The sequence below is a fragment of the Marmota flaviventris genome, chromosome 20, assembly GCF_047511675.1.
Source record: "Marmota flaviventris isolate mMarFla1 chromosome 20, mMarFla1.hap1, whole genome shotgun sequence".
In the NCBI taxonomy this organism is placed as follows: Eukaryota; Metazoa; Chordata; class Mammalia; order Rodentia; family Sciuridae; genus Marmota; species Marmota flaviventris.
Window position 1 is genome coordinate 17,763,332 of NC_092517.1, and position 26,057 is coordinate 17,789,388.

Sequence of the window (26,057 nt, forward strand, 5' to 3'; positions counted from 1 at the left end):
ATACGTGCAGAAACCTCCCAGCATGCAGCTTAGCTCCCGTCTTCCCGGGACACAGGAGGAGAGAGGGATTTTCCAGTGACAGAATCTAATTTGCACGGGATAAGACACATTTTCATTTCAGAATTGCCCTCGTGAAATACGCGAGACGCTCCCTGTCACACAGTTGACAGAATCCAGTCTTTTTAATTTTATTAGCTCAGAAACATCTTGTTGAATCGAAATGAAGTGCGTATTAGGGAGCCCTAATGGGAGGCATTAGACTTAATGGGGTGTTACTTGCCTCCGTGGCAGCTGATGCGACAGGGGGTCCGGGGAAGGAGGGGGGAGCCGAGCTGCTGGGGACCCAGCCCCAGGGGGCCCAGGGAAGTGAGCACCGGCTTAACTGCTGTTTGATTTGTTATTTAGCAGCTCCTGCCAAGCCAAGGGCATGCAGCTATTTGGTGGAGCAGTGACTGGAGAGCTGGGACAGTGTCTCAGGGGTTAGAGTGAAGATGGTGGCATTTCCAGGACCCTGAAACCTTGATCCAGACTGGCCCCTCCTTCTCCCAGACTGAGCCCCGCCCCTTATCCATCCTGGCCCCGCCCCCTACAAGGCTGGCCCCGCCCCTTTCCCAGGCAGACCCCGCCCTTTCCCAGACTGAGCCCCGCCCTTGGCTAAGCCCGCCCCTTACCCAGGCTGGCCCCGCCCTCCCCCAATCTGAGCCCCGCCCCTGGCTGAGCCCGCCCCTTACCCAGGCAGGCCCCGCCCTTTCCCAGACTGAGCCCAGCCCCAGGCTGAACACTCCCCTCACCCAGGCTGGCCCTGCCCTTTCCCAGACTGAGCCCTGCCCCTGGCTAAGCCTTCCCCTTACCCAAGCTGGCCCCGCCCTCTTCCAGGCTGAGCCCCACCCCTAGCTGCACAAGCCCCTCACCCAGGCAGGCCCTGCCCTTTCCCAGACTTAGCCCCTCCCCTGACTGAGCCCGCCCCTTACCCAGGCTGAGCCTTCCCCTTACCCAAGATGGCCCCGCCCCTTCTCAGACTGAGCTCCGCCCGTCACTTAGGCTGGCCCCGCCCCTTACAGGGATGAGCCCCACCCTTTTCCCAGGGTGGCCCTCTCCTCTCCCAGACTAAGCTCAGCCCCTGGCTAAACATGACCCTCACCCAGGCTGGCCCCGCCCTTTCCCAGGCTTACTAGCCCCGCCTCTAGTTGAACCCTCCCTTTACTGGGAGTGGCCCCGCCCCTTTCCCAGTCTCCCTTCGCCCCTGGTTGAACCCTCCCCTCAACCAGGCTGGCCCCGCCCTTTTCCAGACTTAGCCCCGCCTCTGGTTGGCCCCACCCCTTTCCCACGGTTGAGCCCCGCCCCTTTCCCACGGATGAGCCCCGCCCCTTTCCCATGGTCGAGCCCCGCCCCTTTCCCATGGTCGAGCCCCGCCCCCTTCCCAGGCTGGCCCCGCCCCTGACTGTCGAGCTCGGTGCCCAGTGCAGGCTGACGTTGCTGTCCTGGGGAACCTTTGGCAGGGTCTGGAGTGATTTCGGGTTGACACCCGGCATCTGGTGACACTTGAACTTCCTACAACGCAGAAGAGAGGCTCCCCACCGTCACCACCAGGACTTATCTAGCAGAAAATGCCTTTATTGTAGAGGTTGAAAGTCCCTGTGGACTGAGCCCTGGTCTTGGTGTGACTCAGTCCCGACCTGGACTTGGCCCATCCCAAGTCCTGATTCAGGGTCAGGCCCATTTACCCAGGCTGACCCCTAATCTGACCCTCCCCCTCATAACAAAGACCTGCAGGGATGGGGTAAGTCCTCGGCCACCTGCCCAGGTGGCTCCCCCTACCCTCCTTTCTGTCCCTGAGCAGGGAGGGGGGAGGGGCGTGGCCTCCTCGCAGCTGGCGGAGGGCGGGGGCAGGACACTCAGGAGGCCTGGCTGGAGCCAGGGGGTCAGGGTGGCAGGGAGACCCTTCTCCGGGGACAGCGCGGGGCATATGCTGGAGCCTCAGTTTGCTTATCTGTCAAGTGGGCATGATGGTACCCTCTGCCTCTTGCCAGAGTCACTGTGAGTCGTGAACAGGACCGAATGAGACAGTGTGGGTGGGCAGGACGCGAGGGGTAATCTGGGATATGATCAGAGTAATAAAGGGCATGGCGTGGGAGGCGGGTCCTGCGGTTGTTGCAGTGGAAATCTAGCTTCCGATTGCCTTGAAATGCACAGATGACCGCTCAGGAAAGTCAGGCAAACCTCAGGTGTGGAAAAAGATCAAAAAAGGAGCGGTGCCGGGCCTGATGGTGCACACCTGTCCCCGCAGCAACTCTGGAGGCTGAGGCAGGAGGATCGCAAGTTGGAGGCCAGCCTCAACAACTTAGCAAAAGATGATTTGGTGGCAGGGGGAAGGGGCACACACCCACTCTGAGTCCTCGGGCGGCTTCTTACACAGTGAACCCCCGTCCTTGCAGAATCACCCCGTCAATCCTACTCCTGAGGCTTTATCCAAGGGAAATGGAAATTCAAGTTCCAACTCAAACCTGGATGGAAATGTTTATTATGCTCCCTGCAAAATGAGCCCAAATTGAAAACAACAGAAACGCCTTTCACCAGATGAAAGGCAAAAAAAAAAAAAAAAAAAAAAAAAAAAAATCTGGTACAGCCACTGAATGGATCATGCGTTGTTGATAATAACAAGAAACCAAATACCCACACACGCCATGCGGGTGAATAGCAAATGATTATGCTAAGTCACACACACACACACACACAAAATGAGGCTCAAAAGCCTGCAATACGGCAGGACTCCATGGATAGTCTCCTTCTGGAAAGGGCAAAATTATAGGACCAGAACAGAGCGGTGCATGTCAGAAACCAAGGCTGGCAAGGGATAGATATAAAGGAGCAGCAAAGGAGAATTTGAGGAGGTGATGAAAATGTCCCAGAGCTTGATGATAGAGGTTGTTAAGAGGCATTTTCCAAACCCTGGGTTGATAATATTAGGGGAAAAAAAATTGCCTCTGTATTAAACATGTATCGAGTTTTGTTTTCCTGGTTCTTTCCTGGATGCTACAGGAGGGCAACTATTTCTCTCATATTTACTTCATACTCAGTATTCTAAGTTGTCTAGAGGTGATTTAGGGAGTACTCAAGACAAGCCAGGTGTGGAGGCACACGCCTGTGATCCCAGCGACTTGGGAGGCTGAGGCAGGAGGATCGCAGGTTGGAGGCCAGCCTCCACAACTCAGTGAAGCCCAAAACAACCTAGGCAAGATCCTGTCTCCAAATGGAGAAATAAAAAGGGCTGGGGATGTGGCTCAGTGGCTAAGTGCCCCTGGGTTTGGTCCCTGATACCATAAAAAAAAAAAATAGTCCTCACAAATAAGCCTTGGTTATGGCCACTCAAGACTGAGTCAGTACTGTCACACATGGGTGGTGGCACCTGTGTGTGACTGAGCTCCCCGTCTCTGCAAGTAGGCAAGCACAGTCCCTCCTGGCAGGGTCAGCAGCCGTGGGTTCTGATCTGCTTTGTAACAACTCCCCAGCTGTGTGACCCTGGACTTGGAACTATCCCTCTCTGAGTCTCAGCTTCCTTCTGGGGTACAGTGGAATTGCATCACCCACCAGACTAACGTCACCACCCGCAGATGGCGCTGACTCTTCGACCACAGAGTGGCCCGGAAGCTCCAGGACCTGGCGGGGACTCACAACAGTGACATTTGACCAGAAGACCTGGGGTGGAGGGGCGGGGGGAGCTTCTTTAGGACAAGGGAGTCCATGAGGGTTCCCTAGAGGAGGATCCGGGGTTCCTAGTGGCTGCCACCCAGAGGAAAAATCCCACAGCCCCAGGCAGGGGGCGCCCTCTGGGCTGAGATACGGTGGAAACCAGGGTGTCTTGTCTTTGTCCCCTGCAGACGATGGGCCGTATTGCAAAGGTGGCAAGGACGCGGGAGGCCCTGAGGTGGCCCTGGCATGCCGCCGACAGAGTATCCCAGGTAACGAGATCTCTTTCCTCCCCCCTCATCCTGCCCTGGAGGCACAGCGAGCCCAGGATGCCCGTCCCAGAGCCTCAGCTCTGCCACTCGCTTGCTCTGTGACCTGGGGCCAGTCGCTCCACCTCTCTGATCCTCCGCTGTAAAAAAATGAGATGATATCCCCCCGCATTTAGCAACGCAGTGCCCATGCCTCCCCGGGGTTGGCCTCGCCCGTCTTGGACCAGGGGACCCCAGAACCGTCCCCTGCTGCGTGCTCACGGTCCCGTCTTTCTGCAGAGGAGTTCCGAGGGGTCATCATGGTGGAGCTGATCAAGCGGGAGGGCAGCACCCTGGGCCTGACCATCTCCGGAGGCACCGATAAGGATGGGAAGCCCAGGGTCTCCAACCTGAGGCCCGGGGGCCTCGCAGCCAGGTGAGGCATGGGCTTGGCCGGGGACAGCAGGAGGGGGACATGAGGGATCCCGAGAGCCTGGGCTGAGGCCATTGTGAAGCACCCAAGAACGGTCACCCCTCTCCCCTTGCCAGGCTGTGTGTCTGTCCCTCTGGTCTTTGCCTGGGCTGTTCCCTCTGCCTAAAATGCTGTTCCCTGCAGTACCTACCCAGCAGGCTCCTCGGGCGCTGCTAGGTGCCCATGTGAGCCATCATCTGGCAAGCCAGGACCAACTTAGGGAGTGACACAGATGTGATATTCTGGACATTCCTTGGGCTTGTCCCTGGGCTGACCGGAGTCATCATCAAGAAGGTGACAGACAGCCTGCGTGCGCCTGTCATCCCAGCAGCTCAGGAGGCTGAGGCAGGAGGATCGCAGATGGGAGGCCAGCCTCTCAGCGAGGCCCTGAGCAACTCAGCCTAAAAAAAAATAAACCTGCTTAGAGGACAACAAGATGGGACGGGGACAGAGTGGGGGAGGCCTGGTGTCCCCCATCCTAGGTTCAGATCTGCACTCGCTGGACAGGCCCTTGACCTCTCTGGGCCTCGACTTTCCCATTTTGTCCAAAGGAGGATCCAGAAATCCTCAGGGTCCCAGGGAGGGGAGGTGGGTCTGCGTCCCAGGGGCTGGTCCAGCCCGGTCACTCTGGGGTCCCCCCTGGTTTAGGAGCGACCTGCTGAACGTGGGGGACTACATCCGGTCAGTGAACGGGATCCACCTGACCAGGCTGCGGCACGACGAGATCATCACCCTGCTCAAAAACGTGGGCGAGCGCGTGGTGTTGGAGGTGGAGTATGAGCTGCCCCCGCCCGGTGGGTGCCCCCCGGGAACTCTCTCCGGCTACCTCCTGCCAGGGCCTGGGGGGTGGGGGTCGTGCCAGACACGGGGGGGACCCACAGACATCCATGCCTCGCTCAGGACATGGATGCGGTACGCTGTCACCAGGAGGCGACAGGACCCTATCTGCTTTTGCATATTGAATTTCCAGATGTTTTTCCTGGGGGGGGGGGGGTGATTTGGGGGACATGGGCTGACCACGCCCCGTCCCCACTGCCCTGGGGTGGGCCACGCTCTGAGTTCCCCAAGTTGCTCTCAAGTCTGGACATTTGAGACTTGACTCAAGCCCGGGTTTTGGCAGCCTCTTTGTGAACAGGAGGCAGGCTCCTCCCTCTAAGTAGGGCACTACGGGGAGTGTGAGCTGCTGGAATAAGCTTGGGGGACATCTGCCGGCTTAGGGGTGTGACAGTGGGACTCATAGGAGTCTCTGTTTCTCTCCAGCCCCCGAAAACAACCCCAAGATCATTTCCAAGACGGTGGACATCTCACTGTACAAAGAGGGGAACAGCTTTGGCTTCGTCCTCAGAGGTCAGTGTGAGAATCACCCTTGCAGTTAGTGGGTGGGGACACAAGGGTCATTTCCTGTGTGCTCAATTTTGCTTTAATGAATGTGACAGATATCTAAGAGAAAAATCATATTTAAAAAAATTGTGGTGAGCGGGATGCAGTGGCGCATGCCTGTCTTCCCAGCGGCTCAGAAGGCTGAGGCAGGAGGATTGCAAGTTCAAAGCCAGCCTCAGCAACTTAGCGAGGCCCTAAGCAACTCAATGAGACCCTGGCTCAAAATAAAAATAAAAAGGGCTGGGGAGGGGGCTCCATGGTTAAGTGCACCTGGGTTCAATCCCCGGTACCCCCCCCCAAAAAAAAAGAGAAAATTATGGTGAAAGCTACTGTGAGACTGAGAACAAAGTTTGGAGCTGCCTAGCAACCAGGGCAAAAAGGGAAATAAGATGAACTCACAGGAAAGGAAGCAAGTCATTTAACAGAGAGAGATTGGTCGTGTTCCCTGTCCCTCGTCCCATCAATGCAGGGTGGGTGGGGGGTGGGGGAGAGATGTATAGTTGGACAAGGTCCTCAGGCAGGTTTAATTGAGGAAGGCTGTTCTAGGGGCTTGGTGGGGGGCCTCTGGGTATCAGGGAAGGGGTGGGCAGGTGACTCCCGCCTCTTGTTGAATTGCGTTCAGGAGGTGCCCACGAAGACGTGCACAAGTCCCGCCCGCTCGTCCTGACCTACGTGCGTCCTGGTGGCCCAGCTGACAGGTGAGGCTCAATGGGAGGAAGCCACAGCCTCACACCGCACCGACCTCCCCTGCCTCCGTGGGGAGAGGGCAGAGCGGAGGCCATGGTGCCCATTCTGCGGAGCAATGATTGAGGCCGGCAGAGGCCACACCCGGTGCCCAGAGCCCTCAGCATCATGGGCGCAGCAGGACAAGTCACTCCAGAGCTGCCCCCCAAGCCCCTCTTACCCCCACCTCCTGCTCGCTCAGGTCCCCCGGGGCTCTGTGATTGGCTGGTTCTGGCTGTCACTCAGCCTCTAGGCAATGCCTGGGTCCCTGGGCAGAAAATCCCCGCCCCTTCCCTCCCCAAGCCCCGCCCTACCCCTCTCCAAGCCCCGCCCCACCCCTCTCCAAGCCCAGCCCCGCCCCTCTCCAAGCCCAGCCCCGCCCCTCTCCAAGCCCAGCCCCGCCCCTCTCCAAGCCCTGCCCCACCCCTCTTCAAGCCCCAGCCCCGCCCCTCTCCAAGCCCCACCCCGCCCCTCTCCAAGCCCCAGCCCCGCCCCTCTCCAAGCCCCACCCCGCCCCTCTCCAAGCCCCGCCCCGCCCCTCTCCAAGCCCCAGGCCCCTCCCCAGCAGGAGATTTCCTGGCCATTTTAAGAGAAGCCCTGGAATGGCCTTGTCACCAATCTAAATCTGTCCTTGGGACAGGGCCGTGTGAACTGCTATTCAGAGAACTTCCCAGAATAGCTTTGGCCACCTGTTGGGGCCCCTGAGGCATCCAGGCCTGGGATTTGACCCAAACAAGAGGTGGGGGGTGGGGGGGGGAGGTCAATGGACGCGGCTAGGGCCCCCTCTCCTGAGGCCCCTGCCAAGTTCTTGTCGCCAGGCCAGATCCACTACCGAAACAATGGAAAAGGGGACCTTTGTGATAGGCAATGGGAAGCCCAAGGCCATCCCACCTCTGATGCTGTGTGACCCTGGCAGGCCAGACACCCTCTCTGGGCCCTGGTGCAGGAGTGGGCCCCAGCTTAGAGGTTCTAGGATGGAGTCCAGGCTGCCTGTGGATTCCTCCTTACCAAGGGGGTGGCGGAGGCCAGGGCCACCCTGGGTACATCCGGGCATCCCTTCTTTCTCGCGCCCCCGCCCCTCCCCTGCCTTCGCTCCACGCCCCCTCCCTTCCCAGTCCTGCCTTCTGTGCGGTGCCCTGCGCTCCCACAGGGGCCACCTGTCTGACTGTGCCCTTCCCTGCAGGGAAGGTTCCTTAAAGGTGGGCGACAGGTTGCTCAGTGTTGACGGGATCCCCCTGCACGGGGCCAGCCATGCCACCGCCCTGGCCACCTTGCAGCAGTGCAGCCAGGAAGCTCTCTTCCAGGTGGAGTACGATGTGGCCACCCCAGGTACATCGGGGACCAGGGTTGGGACAGGAAAGAGTCCGAGGTGGGGCATGCAGGCAGTGGCCATAGCTCCTTCCCATTGCCCAGGATGTGTGACCTCCAGCCAGTCACTTAGCCTCTCTGAGCCTCTCTAGGCGTTAAATCCTGTCTGGCCGGGATTGCTTGATGCACCCGGGACCCAACAGGACTCTGTTCTCACAGAGCTGACGTTCTGGTGAGCAGACAAGGTCAGAAAACAGAAGAGATAAGAAACAGTGTGTGTCACCAGGTGCCGTGGCGCATGCCTGTCATCCCGGCTCCTTGGGAGGCTGAGGCGGGAGGATTGCAGGTGTGAGGCTAGCCTCAGGCAACTTAGCAACAAATTGTCTCAAAATAAAATTTCAAAAAAGGAATGGGGCGTGGCTGGGCTTGTGGCTCAGCGGCAGAGCGCTTGGCCTCACACGATCGAGGCCCTGGGTTCGATCCTCAGCACCACATCAAATAAATTTTTTAAAATATTTTAAAAAAAATAAGGACCGGGGATGTGGCTCAGTGGGGAGACACCTCTGGGGTCCATTTCCAGTACCAAACACACACATGAGGTGCCAGGCGGCTATTAGCACAGTGGGACAGAAGAAGAAAAGGCAGGGGTGTGGGAGGGGAAAGGCCCAGGGTGCTGTCTAACTCGGGTAGTGAGGGAAGGAAGCAGCTGGTGCAAAGGCCCTGGGGCACGAGCCTAGCCGGATTGACTTGGATGAAGCCTGTCTGACTGGAGCAGATGGGAGTGAGTGGGAGGGGGTAAGGACAGAGGAGGCAGGATGAGAGTGGAAGCCAATCAGCCGGAGGAGCCGACTGTCACTCATGGAGACTGGACCAGGCTGGTAATGGAGGTGGACCTGACCCCCACGAGGGTCAGGCTGGTCTGATGGGCTGGCATCTGGATGCACAGCAAGCGTGGCAGTGGCTCAGGGTGACACCGAGGTTTGGACTTGAAGCCACTGGGTGTGTTCACGGAGGTCCCGTTTGATTTCTAAGACGAGGACAGATCGTAGCCAACATTCATTGCTGGCATACAGCAGGCACTCAATAAATGCAGACAAATTATTATTCACCCTGGGTGCTTCACTAGGGGTGCTTCACCGCGGTCCCCATCCCCAGCCCTTTTTTATTTTTATTTGGACACAAGATCCTGCTAAGTTGCTTAGGGCCTCCCTTAGTTGCTGAGGCTGGCCTCCGACTGCCGATCCTCCTGCCTCAGCCTCCCAAGCTGCTGGGAAGGCGGGCAGGACTTGGTTTTCTGGTCCGTCGAGTGGGCATGTTCTTCCCTTTGGGGCAGCAGGTGTTCAGTGGAGAGAGCGCAGAGGGACTGGGAAGGAGGGTGCTCGATATTTGGGTTTCAAACCTCTTTTAAGATTTCTTTCCCCTCGTGCCAGACATGGTGGCCAGTGCCCCGGGGCCCTTGGTGGTGGAAATAGCCAAGACTCCGGGGTCCGCCCTGGGGATCTCGCTGACCACAGGCTCCCACCAGAACAAGCCCGTCCTCACCATCGACCGCATCAAGCCAGCCAGCGTGGTGGACAGGTGAGGCTGTGGGGGCGTGGGCGCAGGGGACAGGTGGCCCGCAGCTCTGACCGGCTGGACGCGCCTTCTCTGTCCCCTGTCTGGCCAGGAGCGGGGCCCTGCATGCCGGAGACCACATTCTGGCCATCGACGGAACCAGCACGGAGCACTGTTCGCTGCAGGAGGCCACCAAGCTCCTGGCCAGTGTGTCCGAGAAGGTGCGGCTGGAGATCTTCCCTGTGCCCCCGAGCCAGCGGCCCCTGAAGCCCTCGGAAGCAGGTAGGTCCCCTCGGCTGTGGTCCTGGCCGCAGCCCAGGGCTGACCGGTGGGTGCAGAGGACCAGGAAGCCCAGGACTCCAGCCTGGAGGGACAGCGTGAGGCCACTGTTAACTATTGTCCCATTTCACACGGGAAACTGAGGCAGCTGAGGCTCAGAGACGTAGGTACAGCATCTCACAGGCCACCAGCCGCTAACCGTCCCCGGGCTCTCTTTAACTGAGCCACTACTAAGTGCCCATCCTTGCTGGAAAGCTCATCATACTTCATTCCAGTCCTCTCTGTGACCTGAGGAGGTGGCCCTGTCTTGATCCCATTTTACAGATGATCACAAGGCACAGAGAGGTTAAGTGAGCTGTCCAGATTCCACACCTGGGCAGTGACAGGGCTGAGACTCTTTTTTTTTAATTGGTACCCAGGGGTGCTTCACCACAGAACCCCCTCCCCAGCCCTTTTTATTTTTTATTTAGAGACAGGGTCTCCCTCAGGTGCTCAGGGCCTTGCTAAGTGGCTGAGGCTGGCCTCTAACTTGCTATCCTCCTGCCTCAGCCTCCTGAGCCGCTGGGAATCCAGGCGTGGGCCACCGGGCCCCTCACAGAGCTGAAATTTCCCCTGCTCCATTAGCTGGCCAAGCCCCAGGGTCGGGGTGGGACATGGAATCAATGGCAAAATCAGCCCAGTCCTCCCCTGTCTATCCAAGGACATGGTGGCCCAGTGCGAGGGAGGGCCAGGCAGGGGCCTGGGGCGGTCTGGGAGGAGAGGTCTGGTCCCAGTTTGGAGGCTGAGATGGGGAAGCAGGATCTCACAGAGGGGCCAGGGGGACCCCTGGGGCAGCAGAGGCTCAGATGGAGTCCCCTGGGGGTGAGGCTGGGGAAGGGAGGCCGGTGCCCTGCAGCAGAGCCAGGCCCTGGCACTTCCTGGGGCGCAGCAGGTCCCATAGATGCCCAGGCCCGGGTCCCCTGCTTCATCCTCTCCCCGTGCACAGGGGAAAGCAGGCTCCACGGGTGCAGGTGAGCTGGGTCTCCCTGTTCCTAACGCCTGTCTGTCCGTCTGTCTGTCCGTCTCTCCCGCTTACCTGTCCACTCCAGTCAAGCTGCAGAGGAGCGAGCCACCCCACCGCTGGGACCCCTGTGTGTCCTCCTGCCACAGCCCGAGGCCTGGCCACTGCAGGACGCCCACCTGGGCCACAGCTGGCAGCCAGGACCGGAGCCGATGTAACGCACCCAAGTGGCCACAGCCAGACGGTCCCCTGTCGCTTTTTCCTAGGGAGGGGGCGGTGTACTAATGGAGGAGAGCAAGACCTAGATTAGGAGGCCGGGCCACTGTCACCCAGAGTGTCAGGAACAAGAAGGGCGACGCCTCCAGAGCAAACCACGCCCCCAGAGCAAGCCACATCCTCAGAGCAAGCCACACCCTCAGAGCAAGCCACACCCAGAGCAAGCCACACCCCCAGAGCAAGCCACACCCAGAGCAAGCCACACCCTTAGAGCAAGCCACACCCCAGAGCAAGCCACACCCCAGAGCAAGCCACACCCCAGAGTAAGCCACACCCTCAGAGCAAGCCACACCCAGAGCAAGCCACACCCAGAGCAAGCCACACCCTCAGAGAAAGCCACACCCAGAGCAAGCCACACCCCAGAGCAAGCCACACCCCCAGAGCAAGCCACACCCTCAGAGCAAGCCACACCCCAGAGTAAGCCACACCCTCAGAGCAAGCCACACCCCCAGAGCAAGCCAAACCCTTAGAGCAAGCCACACCCCCCAGAGCAAGCCACACCCCCAGAGCAAGCCACACCCTCAGAGCAAGCCACACCCTCAGAGCAAGCCACACCCAGAGCAAGCCACACCCCAGAGCAAGCCACACCCCCAGAGCAAGCCACACCCTTGGAGCAAGCCACACCCCAGAGCAAGCCACACCCTCGGAGCAAGCCACACCCCAGAGCAAGCCACACCCCCAGAGCAAGCCACACCCCAGAGCAAGCCACAGCCCCAGAGCAAGCCACACCCTCAGAGCAAGCCACACCCCCAGAGCAAGCCACACCCTCAGAGCAAGCCACACCCTCACAGCCAGGTCCCACTGGGTCTATGGAAACTGTAGAGTCATTGAGGCCCAGAGAGGGAGAGAGACTTGCCTGAGGTCACACAGCGAATATCTGAGGTGTCAGGAGGACCGCCTCCCCAGTCTCTGGGCGGGTGGGTGACTTCCCGGGTCCTACTGCACAGCAGGGTGAGGGGCCCTGCCGGGGGTTCACAGGGCTGTGCTCTTATCTCCCCAGCCTCGTCCTCTACACCCTTTTCCTCACCGACCATGAACCATGCCTTTTCCTGCACCAACCCCAGCACCCTGCCCCGCGGATCCCAGCCCATGAGCCCCAGGACCACCATGGGGCGGAGGAGGCAGCGGAGGAGGGAGCACAGGAGTTCGCGTAAGCCTTTGGTCTCTTTGGGCCACCTGTATGCTGGGAGTGAGGTTTTCCAGAGGGCGGGGCAGGGCACCTGGGGAGGCAGGGCAGGCCGGGCTCAGTGGCGCACATCTGTCATCCCAGGGGCTTGGGAGGTTGAGGCAGGAGGATCGTAAGTTGGAGGCTAACCTCAGCAACTTATGAAGGCCCTAAGCAACTTAGTGAGACACTAAATAAAAAATAAAAAGGGCTGCGGATGTGGCTCAGTGGTGAAGTGCCCCTGGGTTTAATCCAAGATTCTGATCCATGCTATGACACCAGTGTCCTCGGAAAATATTCTGCCACGAAGCCAGTTGCTAAAGATCATGTACTATACCATTCTATTTCCATGAAACATCCAGAAAACGGAAAATTTTACAGAGACAAAAAGATCCATGGTGGCCGAGGGCTGGGTGAGATGGGAGGATTGGGAGCAATAACAAAATTTCCCTGGGGTCAATCAACCTATTGATTGTGGTGAACACACTAAAACCATTGAATCGGACACTTTAAATGGGCAACTACTCTGACAGGTGACTTGTATCTCAATGAAACCATTACCACTGGTGTATCCACCCTGTATATGCTACTCTCCCGTCAATTAATAGCTATTATCACATTGACCATCTTGATATTGCAGTGACACTTATTTTACTTCAGAATGGCCTCAAAGACCAAGCCTCCCTAGGCTGGCAGGATATTGGTTTTATTCTATTTTATTAATAGTTATTGTTAGTCTCTTACTGCAGCTAATTTATAAATTAAACTTTGTCATAGGCGTGTGTGTCTAGGAAAAAGCATAGTATACACAGGGTTCAGGACTTGGAACATATCCCATGCAGTTAAGAAGGAACGAAAGTAACATAATTATGCAGAGCCCCAGAATCTCTGTGTTACAAAATCAGGTCCCCACATACTGTCTTCTTTAGTCCTTGCCCCAAGCAGGTAGGAGTTATGATCCCATGGCACAGATGAGGAAACTAAGGGTCAGAGTGGACCCCAGGTCGAGTCAGGACTCTTGCTTACGTGGCCCTCAGGCTTTGGTGTGGGTGGGCTCTGGTAAGGCCTCTCTGGGGCGGGCCACCTGAGTGCCATGATCACCTGTCCCCAGTATCCCTGGCTTCCAGCACGGTGGGGCCAGGTGGGCAGATCATACACACAGAGACCACAGAGGTCATACTCTGCGGAGATCCCCTCAATGGCTTCGGCCTGCAGCTCCAGGGCGGCTTCTTCGCCACTGAGACCCTGTCCTCTCCACCCTTGGTGCGCTTCATTGAGCCCGACAGCCCGGCTGAGAGGTGAGCCTGCTGCCCTTCCCCTTTGTCCAGTGTATCCACCCTGTATATGCTACCCTCCCGTCAATTGATAGCCGTTATCACATTGACCATCTTGGTATTGCCTCAAAGACCAGGTGTAGTGATGCTGGCAGGATATTGGTTTTATCCTATAAAACTGACAAAGGGGACAGTGGGGAAACTGAGTCAAAACACCAAGCTTCCTTAGTGTATCTCAACCATCGAATCGACCATCCCCATGTTGACAGTCGAGGCTCAGAGAAGTTGATTCATTTGCCCAGGATCACACAGCCTGTGTGCCCTGCGGAGTCCTCTATCTGAGGATCTTGTGAGGACTCTGGCATCTCCCCCCATGGACAGACAGACAAACCGAGGCCCAGGACGGTCAGGCCCTTAGCCGGGGTCCTAGGACATACTGTCTGACGATACATAGCTGGCACACCCAGGCCAGGAGGTGGGGTCCAGGTTGGCCCCTGGCCCCCAGTGGAGATGTCATGCAGATTCTTCTCTCTGCTGGGCCACCCGGGGTTCAGGTGTGGGCTGCTGCAGGTGGGGGACCGTGTCCTGTCCATCAATGGCATCGCCACGGAACACGGGACCATGGAGGAGGCCAACCAGCTCCTGAGGGACGCGGCGCTCACCCACAAGGTGGTGCTGGAGGTGGAGTTCGACGTGGCCGGTGAGTGGGTGGCCTCTCTTGATCTTGTTCACATCTGATGCAATTTTTCCAACACCCTGTCCCTCTCTGTGCCCAGTCCCCTGCTGGGGGACAGCACCTAGTGGGAGTAAGGGGTAGCCTGGGGCTGGATAGGGGATACCCTGACCTGCTTCTCTGCATGGCTCGGCCAAAGGATCTAGCTTCTGGTGGTGGGTTCTCCACCCCATGCGACTCTGGACGGGACACTTTCCCCGTGTGTAAAATAGCAGGTAGAACCCATAAGAGGAGTGTCCTTTGGGTTCAAGAGCATGAATCATGTGACTAGACCCAGCCAGGACCTGGCACATAGTAGGTGCTCAGTAAATCCTTGCTGGTTTCAAACTGGATCGAATGTGGCCTTGGGGACCTCCCACGCTGACTGACAGTCCACGGCTTGCATTCCGGTCCTGACTCTGCTCTGACCATCGTGGGTCTGTCGTTGGGAGCAAATGTGTTACTTCTCTGGCCCTCGGTTTCCTCCTCTGTCAGATGGAAGAAGCAGAGTGGTGTTGGAAGGGTCCGTCTCGGGGGTCCCTCCCCGCCAGGCCAGAGTGGGGATCCCCGAGGCTCCCTCCGGGGGCCTCACACCAGCCCCCATCTGTTTGTATGCAGAGTCCGTCATCCCGAGCAGCGGCACCTTCCATGTGAAGCTGCCCAAGCGGCGTGGTGTGGAGCTGGGCATCACCATTAGCTGTGAGTCCCCCTGCTGGAAGCCTGTCCACCGGCCGCCCCGGAGAGCAAGCCACGCCCCCAGATCAAGCCACGCCCCAGAGCAAGCCAGGCCCTCAGCAAAGGCATGCCCCCAGAGCAAGCCACGCCCCCAAAGCAAGCCACACCCCCAGAGCAAGTCACGCCCCCAGAGCAAGCCACACCCCAGAGCAAGCCACACCCTTAGAGCAAGCCACACCCCAGAGCAAGCCACAACCCCAGAGCAACCCACATGCTCAGAGCAACCCACACCCCGAGAGCAAACCATGCCCCTCAGAGCAAGACACACCCTTCAGAACAAGCCACACCCCCAGAGCAAGCCACACCTCAGAGCAAGCCACAACCTCAGAACAAGCCACGCCCCCAGAACAAGCCACGCCCCCAGAACAAGCCACACTCTCAGAGCAAGCCACGCCCCCAAGAAAGCCACACCCTCACAGCAAGCCACAGCCCCAGAGCAAGCTACACTCAGAGCAAACCACGCCCCTCAGAGCAAGCCACACCCTTCAGAACAAGCCACACCCTCAGAGCAAGCCACACCCTCAGAGCAAGCCACACCCTCAGAGCAAGCCACACCCTTCAGCACAAGGTGCATCCTCAGAGCAAGCCACACCCCAGATCAAGCCATTCCCCTCAGAACAAGCCACACCCCAGAGCAAGCCACACCCTTGGAGCAAACCACGCCCCCAGAGCAAGCCACACCCTCAGAGCAAGCCACACCCAGAGCAAGCCATACCCTTTCAAGCAAGCCACGCCCCTGAGAGCAAGCCACGCCCCTGAGAGCAAGCCACACCCTCAGAGTAAGCCAAGGCCTTTCAAACAAGCCACGCCCCGAGGAGCAGCTGCCTTCTCACCAGCATTGCCACACCCGGGACACACCGTGGTGTAAGGGGAAGCACCCAGCTTGGGCAGGAGAGGAGGGAAGATGGGAGCCCCCCTGGCCTGACAAGACTCCCCCTGGGGCTGTAAGGGACCCTCCAGAAAGACCCACACTGCGCCTCCTGTTGTGTGACTTAGTCTCACCACTTCCCCAGAGGCCCGGGCCTCCCACTGATCTTGCAGAATGCAAACCGAGGCGCAGGGTGGCGGAGGCTTTGTTCACAGTCACAGCCAGGAAGCCGTAGAGCAGGGCGCCTCCATGTCCCCAGCAGCCCTGGGCTGCATGGCCCTGCCCCACCCTGAGGTCCTCCGAGGTCAGATTCATGGCCACTTTCCCCCCAGCGGCCAGCAGGAAGCGAGGGGAGCCGCTGATCATCTCGGACATCAAGAAGGGCAGCGCCGCACACAGGTAGGGACACCCCTGGGGACACGAGGGGACGCCGGGCCCCTCATCTGCCTGCACCGGGCGCCTTCCCATCCCCCACCCCGGCTCCCGCAGGACGGGCACCCTGGAGCCGGGCGACAAGCTGCTGGCCATCGACAACATCCGTCTGGACAATTGTCCCATGGAGGACGCGGTGCAGATCCTGCGACAGTGCGAGGACCTGGTGAAGCTGAAGATCCGGAAAGACGAAGACAATTCGGGTAGGGACCCGAGTGTCACCTCTCGGGCGCCACCCCGTGGGCCAGCGAGGTCCCATCTGGCCAAGGAAGGAGGGAGGTGGGGACAGCTGAGTGCATGCGTGTAGATGGTGACCTCAGGGTCCCCACCGGAGCGGATGCATTGCATGGAGTGAGTGTCACCGCTGCAGGGGGCCAGCCCTGTCCCTGCCCCAGGGGACCCTGGCCCTCACGACGTCCCCTTTGCAGACGAGCAGGAGACCACGGGCGCCGTCAGCTACACGGTGGAGCTGAAGCGCTACGGGGGTCCCCTGGGCATCACCATCTCGGGCACAGAGGAGCCTTTTGACCCCATTGTCATCTCGGGCCTCACCAAGCGCGGGCTGGCGGAGAGGTAAGCGGGGCTCTGGGGGGGACCCGGGTGGCCCCAGATGTCCCAGGGTAGGGACAGGCAGAGGGGCGCCCGGGTACTGCAGTGACCTGGTGGCTCCGGGAGGGAAGGCACCGCGCCCGCAGCGCCCCCTGCTGGACTCCCCGCGCGCTGCAGAGACTCCAAAGGTCCTTATGAACCCCGGAGCACCCAGCCCAGGCCTGGGTGCTGGGGACCCACAGACGACCCCTCTGCCCCCACCAGGCTGATGCAGCCCCGCGCTGGCCAACTGAAGGACAAACCAAAATGCAAATTTAGCCATTAACTTTCTAGTCGAAAGAGTTGGGCACAGTGGCGCACGCCTGGAATCCCAGCCGCTCTGGAGGCTGAGGCAGGAGGATCGCAAGTTGGAGGCCGGCCTCAGCAACTTAGCAAGACCATGTCTTTATTTCAGTGTGCAATCAATATTTTCTTTTCCTCATACTACGTCTTCAGAATCGGGTGGCTATTTTAGAATCTAGCTGATCCTGGTTCACACCGGCCACTCTCCAGTGCCACAGAGGCCACCTGTCCTGCTGGCCACGCTGCCTCTTCCTGATCTGCTGCCCGGGGCGTCTGGGGAGCATGCTGGGCAATGCCTACCCCCACTCACAAGCTCCCACAAAGGGTGACATCTGTGTCTGGGGTTCCGGATCCCTGACTCCAGTCCTCTGCCTCCTGTCCCCCCCCCCAGGACTGGCGCCATCCACGTGGGGGACCGCATCCTGGCCATCAACAGCGTCAGCCTCAAGGGCCGGCCCCTGAGCGAGGCCATCCACCTCCTGCAGGTGGCTGGCGAGACTGTCACACTGAAGATCAAGAAGCAGCTTGACCGTGAGCCCAGCTCCACGCCCCGGGCACCACCCAGCCCCTTAGGAGGGGCAGGCCACCTGTCCCCCTGGGCTCAGCTTAATGCATGTCTCAGGAGTCCTTGCCACATCCCCCGGGAGGCAGGAGGGTGGCTGGGATAGCTGGAGAGAAGAGGGAGCCTGGGCTTGGGGTCTTCTACTTATTTTTATTTATTTATTAGTATTTTTTATATATGAATGCATCACAATTCTTATTACACATATATACCACAATTTTTCACATCTCTGGTTGTATATAAAGTATGTTGACACCAATTCATGTCTTCATACATGGACTTTGGATAATGATGTCCGTCACATTCCACCATCCTTGCTAACCCCCTGTCCCCTCCCTTCCCCTCCCACCCCTCTGCCCTATCTAGAGTTCCTCTATTCCTCCCATGCTCCCCCTCCCTACCCCACTATGAGTCACCCCCTTATATCAGGAGAAAACATTCGGCATTTGTTTTTTGGGGATTGGCTAACTTTACCTAGCATTATCTTCCCCAACGTCATCCATTTACCTGCAAATGCCATGATTTTGTTCTTTTTTAGTGCCCAGTAATATTCCATTGTGTATATATGCCACATTTTTTAATCCATTCATCTACTGAAGGACATCTAGGTTGGCTCCACAGTTTAGCTGTTGTCAATTGTCCTGCTATAAACATTGATGTGTCTGTGTCCCTGTGGTATGCTGTTTTTAAGTCCTTTGGGTATAGTCCGAGGAGAGGAATAGCCGGGTCAAATGGTGGTTCCATTCCCAGATTTCCAAGGAATCTCCACCCTGCTTTCCATATGGGCTGCACCAATTTGCAGTCCCACCAGCTGTGATCAGCTGCGACTTTGAGGTCAGAGACGGCAGCTCCTCCTCCTCCTCCTCCTAGGTCCCCTCCTGCCCCACAAGCCGGGCAGCCTCAGCGAGGCCAGTGACGTGGACGAGGACCCACCGGACGCCATCAAAGGAGGCCGACTCCCAGCCCGGTTCTCGCCCGCCGTGCCCAGCATGGACAGTGCTGTCGAGTCCTGGGACAGCTCGGCCACGGAGGGTGGTGGCTTTGGGGGTCCAGGTAACACCCCGGGGCCCTTGGACCTGCCTCGGTGGGGCTCAGTCCCTCTGGAGCTCCTTCCTGCCTCTCCTGTCTAGCATGACCCTCTAGGGGACACTTCATAGAAGTAAGACACCATTTGACCCCATTAACTGCTTCCAGGGTCCCTGGGCTCCCCCGGGGCACTACCATTCCCGGCACCCCAGCCAGCTATTTAGATTTCTCCTCTGTGAGACAAAGAACCAAGCTGGGCTGGCTCCTGGGGACGCCTGTCATCCCAGGGGCTCAGGAGGCTGAGGCAGGAGGATCGCAAGTTGGAGGCCGGCCTCAGCCACTTAGTGAGACCGTCTCAAATCAAAGCCAAAAAGGGCTGGGGACGGGGCTCAGTGGTTAAACACCCGGGGTTCAATCCCTGGTACCAGGAAAAAAAAAGGGAACCAAGTTTACCTCATTCCTATCCCGACCTCTGGTACACAGTAGGTGCCCAATTAGTGTTCACTGCATCCAGTTGAACATGGAAAACCAGAGAGCACCTCCCACCCCATCCTATAACACTTGAGTTGAGCCGATGCTTCTGGGGCCCCCTCCCGGGTCACGCATGCTGAGACCCACCAGTGACGGTGACATCTGATGCTGGCCTTGTCTGTCACCCTGGAACCCCCAGGTCACACAGCGAGCGAGCAAGGCCTCCGGGGGCCTGGGGAGCCCCAGCCCTGGCTCCCACCACGGGGGGAACCTGCTCTCTGTGGGCCTCAGCCTCCCTCCCCATCCTCCGGGCCAGCGCCTCTCAGCTCAGTCCCTGGGGATGGCTCTCAGAGGCTGTCCCCAAGGAGCTCGTGGGGACAGGGTCCAGAAGGCCAGCTTGCCAAGCCAGGCCTGTGGAGCTGAGTGACCGACCAGGTCATCCAGAATGTGCATGTCCCCTGTCTCCGCCCGCCAGGTTCCTACACCCCACAGGCGACGGTCCGGGGCGGCGTGACCCCCCAGGAGTGGAGGTCCAGCCGGCTCAGGGGCAGCCCGCCACCCATCGAGCCCCGGAGAACGAGCTTCACCCCGGGCCTTGCCAACCAGAGCTTCCCTGAGGAGGAGGACTGGGAGCCACCCATGAGGTGTGTGGTGGGGACACCAGAGGAGGAGGAGGCAGCCTCGGGCTCTTGGCTGGGATGGGCCAGGGTGAAGGCAGAGGGCATCAGGGTGGAGGCCCAGCTGGGAGGCTGAGGCAGGAGGATCGCAAGGTGGAGGCCAGCCTCAGCAACTCAGGGAGACCCTGTCTCAAATAATTTAAAAAAGGGGGCTGGGGGCGTAGAGGCATCTCAGAGGACCAACAGGAGGCTCAGAACTTGAACCCGCACCCACCTTCTGCCCAGAAAGCCTTTCCCGCTTCTCTCCTGGAAAACTCCTACGCACCCCTCAAAACCCAGCTCGAATGACCCCGGCCTTCCAGAGGGAGGCTCCCCCGACTTTCTCAGGCAGAAGGAACCCCTCCTTCCTTCCCCTGGGACCCCGAGAGAGAGAGAGAGAGAGAGAGAGAGAGCCCTTTGGAATCCACAGTGTGCCTCCAAGGACTTGGCACTCACAGGACAGGGACAGGGAAGTCCCCAGTGTCCTTTGAGCCTCTCCCAGCAAAAATAAAGTAAAATCCCATCGTCTCCATCTCTCTGTGTCCCCCTGCTGTGTCACGGTGTGTGTGTCTGGGCGGGGCCGGGGCCTGTCCTCTGGGTCTATACCATGGATCTCCTCTCTGTCTGTCCGTCTGTCCGTCTGTCTCTCTTCCCAGGCGTCCTGTGTCACGGCTCTCCACTCTGTCTCATCTGCCCATGTTTTAACTGGCCACCGACACTCCTGGTGGCCCTTAGCTGCGTGTCCCCCCTCCCCGGCCCATTCTGTGTCACCAACCACTGTCCCCACCCCCACCCCGGGGGGCCCCAGCACTGCCACCGAGGACACCTGCCCGCCTGCCCGTCCGCCCGTCCGTCTGTCCACCCTCTGGCCCCTTGAGCCCGACGCTGGCCTCAGGGCCCTGAAGACGCGCCTCCGGCCCCGGCCTGTCACCCAGCCGCCACCTGACGCTGTGGTTCCCTACGTTACAGCCCAGGGCCCGGCGCCCCCCGCGAGGAGGGCTTCTGGCGGGTGCTCGGGGAAGCCCTCGAAGACCTGGAGTCCTGCGGCCAGTCGGAGATGCTGCGGGAGCTGGAGGTATGGGCCACCCGGGCCTGGGCACATTGGGGTGCGTGTGCTGGGAGGGGACACACCCCCCAGCCCTTTTAAAAAATTTATTTTATTTTTTTAATTTTAAGACAGTCTCACTAAGTTATTTAGGGCTTTTGCTAAATTGCTGAGGCTGGCCTCCCACTTGAGATCCTCCTTCCTCAGCCTCCAGAGCCGCTGGGATTCCAGGCAGTGGGCCACCACGCCCGACTCTTCTGTGTGTATTTTTTAAGCAATGATGCTTTTCCTGGTGGCTTTGCTATTGAACTTTCAGTATTTTTTCTTTGCTCACGGAGTCCATTGGTAAAGCTACGATTCCACCTGTAGGTACTGCTTTGGCTGCGATCCTTCAAATTTTGATTTATGCTCTTCTTACCAGTTCATTCAGTTTCAAATATTTTAAAGATTTTCACCATCGTCTTCACTTCAACCCCTGAACTGTGCAGAAGTGGCAAGTTTTGTTTGTTTTTTTGGTTTTAGAATGCTTTTTTTAAAGCTATTTTTATATTTAATGTAAAAAAAAAACAATTCATATTGCTTTTTTTTCAATGTTATGTACCGTGGCCAGAGCATATTCCATTTCATATTAATTCTTTTGAATTTGTGAAAACTTCTTTCTCTGTGGCCTAGAATGGGATCAATTTTTTTTTCTGTACCAGGAATTAAACCCAGGGGGGGTGCTTAACCACTGAGCCTCATCCCCAGCCTCTTTTATGTTTTATTTTGAGACAGGGTCTCACGGAGTTGCTGAGGCTGGCTTTGAACTTGTGATCCTCCTGCCTCAGCCTCCCCAGCTGCTGGGATGACAGGTGTGCACTACCGCACCCAGCAAATGGGATCAACATTAGTAGATGTCACCTCTATGCTTAAAAAAGAATGTGAATTGCCTTCCGTTGGGTGGTAGGGTTCTAGACAGAAAAAGATTGTCCATAAACTTGTTTGAATCTATATCTTTATTAAATTGCGTACGCTTTGCTTATTTTTAATTTAGTTTTTATTTTCTACCTTTATTTTATTCATTTACTTATTTATTTTATTTATTTTTTATGGGGTGCTGAGGATTGATCTCAGCGCTTTGCACCCCTGAGCCCTGTCCCCAGCCCTATTTTGTGTTTTATTTAGAGACAGCGTCTCACTGAGTTGCTTAGGGCCTTGCTTTGGCTGAGGCTGGCTTTGAACTCACAATCCTCCTGCCTCAGCCTCCCCAGCCGCTGGGATTCCAGGCAAGCACTACCACTTCCAGCCCCGTATTTTTTATTAACTTCAATTTTCTAACAAACTCTAATCAATACTTCTTAATAAGACAGGCACTTGAGAATATGCCCAACTTCCCCCCAAACAATCTCCTTCTATCTCCTAACTTATTTATAAAAACTGCTCAAATTTCATGTGGGGATTCGGCCAGTACGTGTTTCCTCTTATCAACCTTTTTCTTTGCTCACGTTCCTTCTCTTATCCCACCTTTCCTTTCCGAGTTCCTTTTTTAAATATATTTTTTTCAGAAGCTCAGTCAGTGAGGGTCTTTGGATGTCAGGTCTCTTAGGTCTTGTGGTCTCAAGAGCTCTGTTTCCCTGCAAATCCTGAACGATAGTTTAGCTGGGTATAAAATGAAAATTCTCTGACCTCTTGGAAGGTGTGGCTCTGTTATCTAAGAGACATTCTGTCCTCCATGTCTCTTAGCTTTTCTTTTAACATCTTTCTCTGCCCTCTTTAATCTGCCCACCAATTCACTAATTCTCTCTTGGCTGTATTTATTCTAACGTATAGTCCTAGAGATTGTATTTCAGGAACTATCTCTTTCATTTGTATAATGTCTATTTATTTTTCAAATATTCTGTCTTTTGTTCTTAACGTCTTTGTCTCCCTATGTTTTGACTTTTCTATACATTTTTCAACAAACCTATTCTCAAATTTTCTTTTCTTTTCTTTTTCTATTATTTCTAGTGTCCTGAGCATGAATCTACCTATCTGTCACCTCCGGGGGCAGCTGGGCTTTTCGATTTCACCCTCTCGGGGGCAGTCACTCCCAGAGGCACCCCACCTGTGTTCTGTGTTGTTGGAGCATCTCTGAGCTAGTCCCTCCTCCCATGCCACACTACTGCTGCCCCCAGCCATGGGCCTCCTTCCAGGTCTCCCCACCACAGGGCCTTTGCATATGCTGCTCCGTCTTCCAGAGACACTCTCCTGCCTCCTCTTTTTCCTGAGATCTCAGTTCTGGAAATTTCCCTGACCACTTACTCCATCCTGGGTGCTCATGACCCATGAACCTCTCCTCTGTCTCAATGATCATGTTACCTTAAAGTTGATGTTTATGAATAGCCGCGCAGCAAAGTGGTTAAGAGCCTTGATTTTGGAGCCAGACTCTGGATTCAAGTCGTATCTCTCTAAGCCTCAGTTTACTTATCTGAAAAATGGGGGGGGGATGGTGCAAGACCTCCTCATTACTATTGCAGAGAATAAAAAAGAGTTGTGAGTGTGAAGTGCTGAGATGTGAGCCCAGCATCCGGGCGCATGGTGCACGCCTGGAATCCCAGCGGCTCTGGAGGCTGAGGCAGGAGGATCACAAGTTGGAGGCCAGCCTCAGCAACACAGTGAGGCCCTAAGCAACTCAGTGAGACCCTGTCTCTAAATAAGATATAAAAAGGGCTGGGGACGGGGCTCCGTGGTGGAGCACCCCGTCTTTCAATCCCTGGTTCCCAAAAGAAACAAGAAATGAGCCTAGAAAGTTCTAGAATGCAGCCCCAGTCACTATTATTGTGATTATGTGATGGGAAGCCCCCAAGGTGGGGCAAGAGCCACCTCCCCCTGTTCCTCCCGGGGACCCTGGGTACCCAGGGGTGTCCCCGGGTGCTGACTGCCCGGTGCAGTAGGAGGACAGTCCTCTGAGAGTCGGGTGGTGCCCCCTACAGGCCTCCATCATGACGGGCTCCGTGCAGAGCGCGGCCCTGGAGGGCAGGCCTGGCCTCCGGGCCTGGAGGAGGGCCCGGGAGGTGCCAGGGTCCCCCGAAGAGCTGCAGGAGCTGCTGCGGCCCGTGCCCCTGGAGATGCACAAGGTGGGTGCCGGGTGGGGACCCCCCTGGGACGCGGAAGGCCTCTCTGCTCTCCACGTTCATCCTCCTCCACCGTAAAACAGGGATTTTATACCGGGTTGAGTTTCCCACAGCCTCGTCATTTGGGTGATAAACACGCACAATGCAGAACAGGACTAAGTGGACTGGCTTTTACCCCCTGTCCAGTGTGTGTGTGTGTGTCCAAGTGTGTGTGAGTCGGCACCGATGTGTGCACGTGCATCTAGAAAAGTCGATACATTAGAGGCGCCCGCCCGTCATCCCAGGGACTTGGGAGGCTGAGGCAGGAGGATCGTAAGTTGGAGGCCAGCCTCAGCAACTTGGCAAGACTCTGTCTCAAAATTTTTTAAAAAATGATAATAGAAATGGCGAAAGGGGGGCGGTGCTGGGGTTGTGGCTCAGCGGTAGAGCGCTCACCTAGCACGTGCGAGGCCCTGGGTTCGATCCTCAGCACCACATAAAAATAAATAAATAAAATAAAGGTGTTGTGTCCAACTACAGTTAAAAAAATTTTTTTTTAAAAAATGGCTGGGGATGTGGCTCGGCAGTAAAGCATCCCTGGGTTCAATCTATGCTTTTTTGAAAAAAAAAATGATATCTGCACTGAACATGTACAGACTTTTTAAAAAGTCTTTAAGGGTTACTGGAATCAATCTCCTGCAGATACTGAGGAACCACTGTGCAATCTCTCTCTCTCTCTCTCTCTCTCTCTCTCTCTCGGATTAAATCCAAGGACCCTGAACCACTGAGCCACATCCCCAGAGCTTTTCATTTTTCATTTTGAGACAGGTCTCACTAAGTGGCTGAGGCTGGCCTCCAACTTGCGGTCCTCCTGCCTCAGCCTCTCCCAGCCACCAGGGGGCTGACAGGCGTGGGCCAGGGCACCAGGCTGGGCAACATTTTTCTATCCATCATAACTTTCCGTCACTACCTGAAACGAGAAGCCAGCATCTCCCAGGAGGAGAAACCCCCAGCCCCCCCTGTCTCTGAGCCGCCCTTGAGCTTGAACCCAGCTCTTTCCAACGTGAGACCGAGGGATTCAGGCCACCACGGGGGGCTGGAGTCACAAGTCAGAGCCTCAGGGACCCCCTCGTCCTTCTGCTCCCAGGTGACGCTGCACAAGGACCCCGTGCGGAACGACTTTGGTTTCAGCGTCTCAGACGGCCTCCTGGAGAAGGGGGTCTACGTGCACACGGTGCGCCCCGAAGGACCAGCCCAGCGTGGGGGCCTCCAGCCCTTTGACAGGGTCCTTCAGGTAACGCAGGGGACACTACAGGGGTGGGGGGGCCTTGGGACAGGGGAAGAGCCCACCTCTACACATCTGAGAGAAGCCAATGACGACGGGGTGCGGTGGCCCATGCCTGTCATCCCTGCGACTTGGGAGGCTGAGGCCAGAGGATCCCAAGTTGGAGGCCAGCCTCAGCAACTTAGTGAGATCCTATGCAACTTAGACCCTGTGTCAAAATTAAAAATTAAAAAAAAAAGAATAGGGGTGTATCTCAATGGCAAGTCACCCCCAGGTCCTATCCCCAGTACAAGTAATAATAATAACAAGATGAATGACAAAGTGAGCTGTATCAGTCAGGTGAGGCTGAGTTATGCTGCAGTAACAAACAACCCCCAGACCTCAGTGCTGAGCATGCACTAGTATTGAACTTCTCTGTATGTCCACTGGGGGGCAGTGTGGCCTTGCTTTCCTGAGGCGGATGGACCCTCCAGCTTGTCTAACTCCCGTGGCCTCCTCAAACTGCAGGACGGAGGAAAGGAGGCTGCCTTCACCCAGAAAGATACCTGTCATGATCCTTCGCAGCCCATGTGACCTGCCTGACAGCCAAGGACACCGGGGAGGGTGGGAGGTCCCCCTGGACCATCCTTTCCCATGCCCAGACATTTTTGTCTCTGGTACTTAATGGACTTAACTTGTGCTTTCTCTCCCTAAATCGATGGGGCTTTTTCAACTTAGTTATTTTGAAAGGAAATTTTTTTGTTGTGGCTTTGGATGGAACCCAGGGGGCGCTTAACCACAGAGCCCCGGCCCCAGCCCTTTTTATTTATTTATTTTTGCATTTTGAGACAGGGTCTTGCTAAGTGGCTTAGGGTTTCACTCAGTGGCTGAGGCTGGCCTCCACCTTGGGATCCTCCTGCCTCAGCCTCCCAAGCTGTTTCCTTCCGCTTCCCCTTCC

The 26,057-nt window shown here is 57.0% G+C and overlaps 1 protein-coding gene across 1 annotated transcript in view; it reads left to right on the forward strand.

The window, feature by feature from the left end:
• The window catches only part of Grip2 (glutamate receptor interacting protein 2), a 32,707-nt gene that overhangs the window by 4,884 nt on the left and 1,766 nt on the right, over nt 1-26,057 (forward strand). The window contains exons 2-23 of the mRNA XM_027931832.2: nt 3,879-3,959; nt 4,236-4,371; nt 5,056-5,201; nt 5,668-5,754; nt 6,410-6,485; nt 7,694-7,839; nt 9,249-9,396; nt 9,485-9,654; nt 10,740-10,865; nt 11,928-12,077; nt 13,204-13,390; nt 13,921-14,066; nt 14,697-14,777; nt 16,014-16,080; nt 16,171-16,316; nt 16,542-16,686; nt 17,396-17,535; nt 18,437-18,619; nt 19,539-19,707; nt 20,689-20,794; nt 23,716-23,859; nt 24,983-25,129. Of these exons, the coding sequence (XP_027787633.2) occupies nt 3,879-3,959; nt 4,236-4,371; nt 5,056-5,201; nt 5,668-5,754; nt 6,410-6,485; nt 7,694-7,839; nt 9,249-9,396; nt 9,485-9,654; nt 10,740-10,865; nt 11,928-12,077; nt 13,204-13,390; nt 13,921-14,066; nt 14,697-14,777; nt 16,014-16,080; nt 16,171-16,316; nt 16,542-16,686; nt 17,396-17,535; nt 18,437-18,619; nt 19,539-19,707; nt 20,689-20,794; nt 23,716-23,859; nt 24,983-25,129 (2,927 nt within the window). The remainder of the gene's footprint in view (nt 1-3,878; nt 3,960-4,235; nt 4,372-5,055; nt 5,202-5,667; nt 5,755-6,409; nt 6,486-7,693; nt 7,840-9,248; nt 9,397-9,484; nt 9,655-10,739; nt 10,866-11,927; nt 12,078-13,203; nt 13,391-13,920; nt 14,067-14,696; nt 14,778-16,013; nt 16,081-16,170; nt 16,317-16,541; nt 16,687-17,395; nt 17,536-18,436; nt 18,620-19,538; nt 19,708-20,688; nt 20,795-23,715; nt 23,860-24,982; nt 25,130-26,057) is intronic.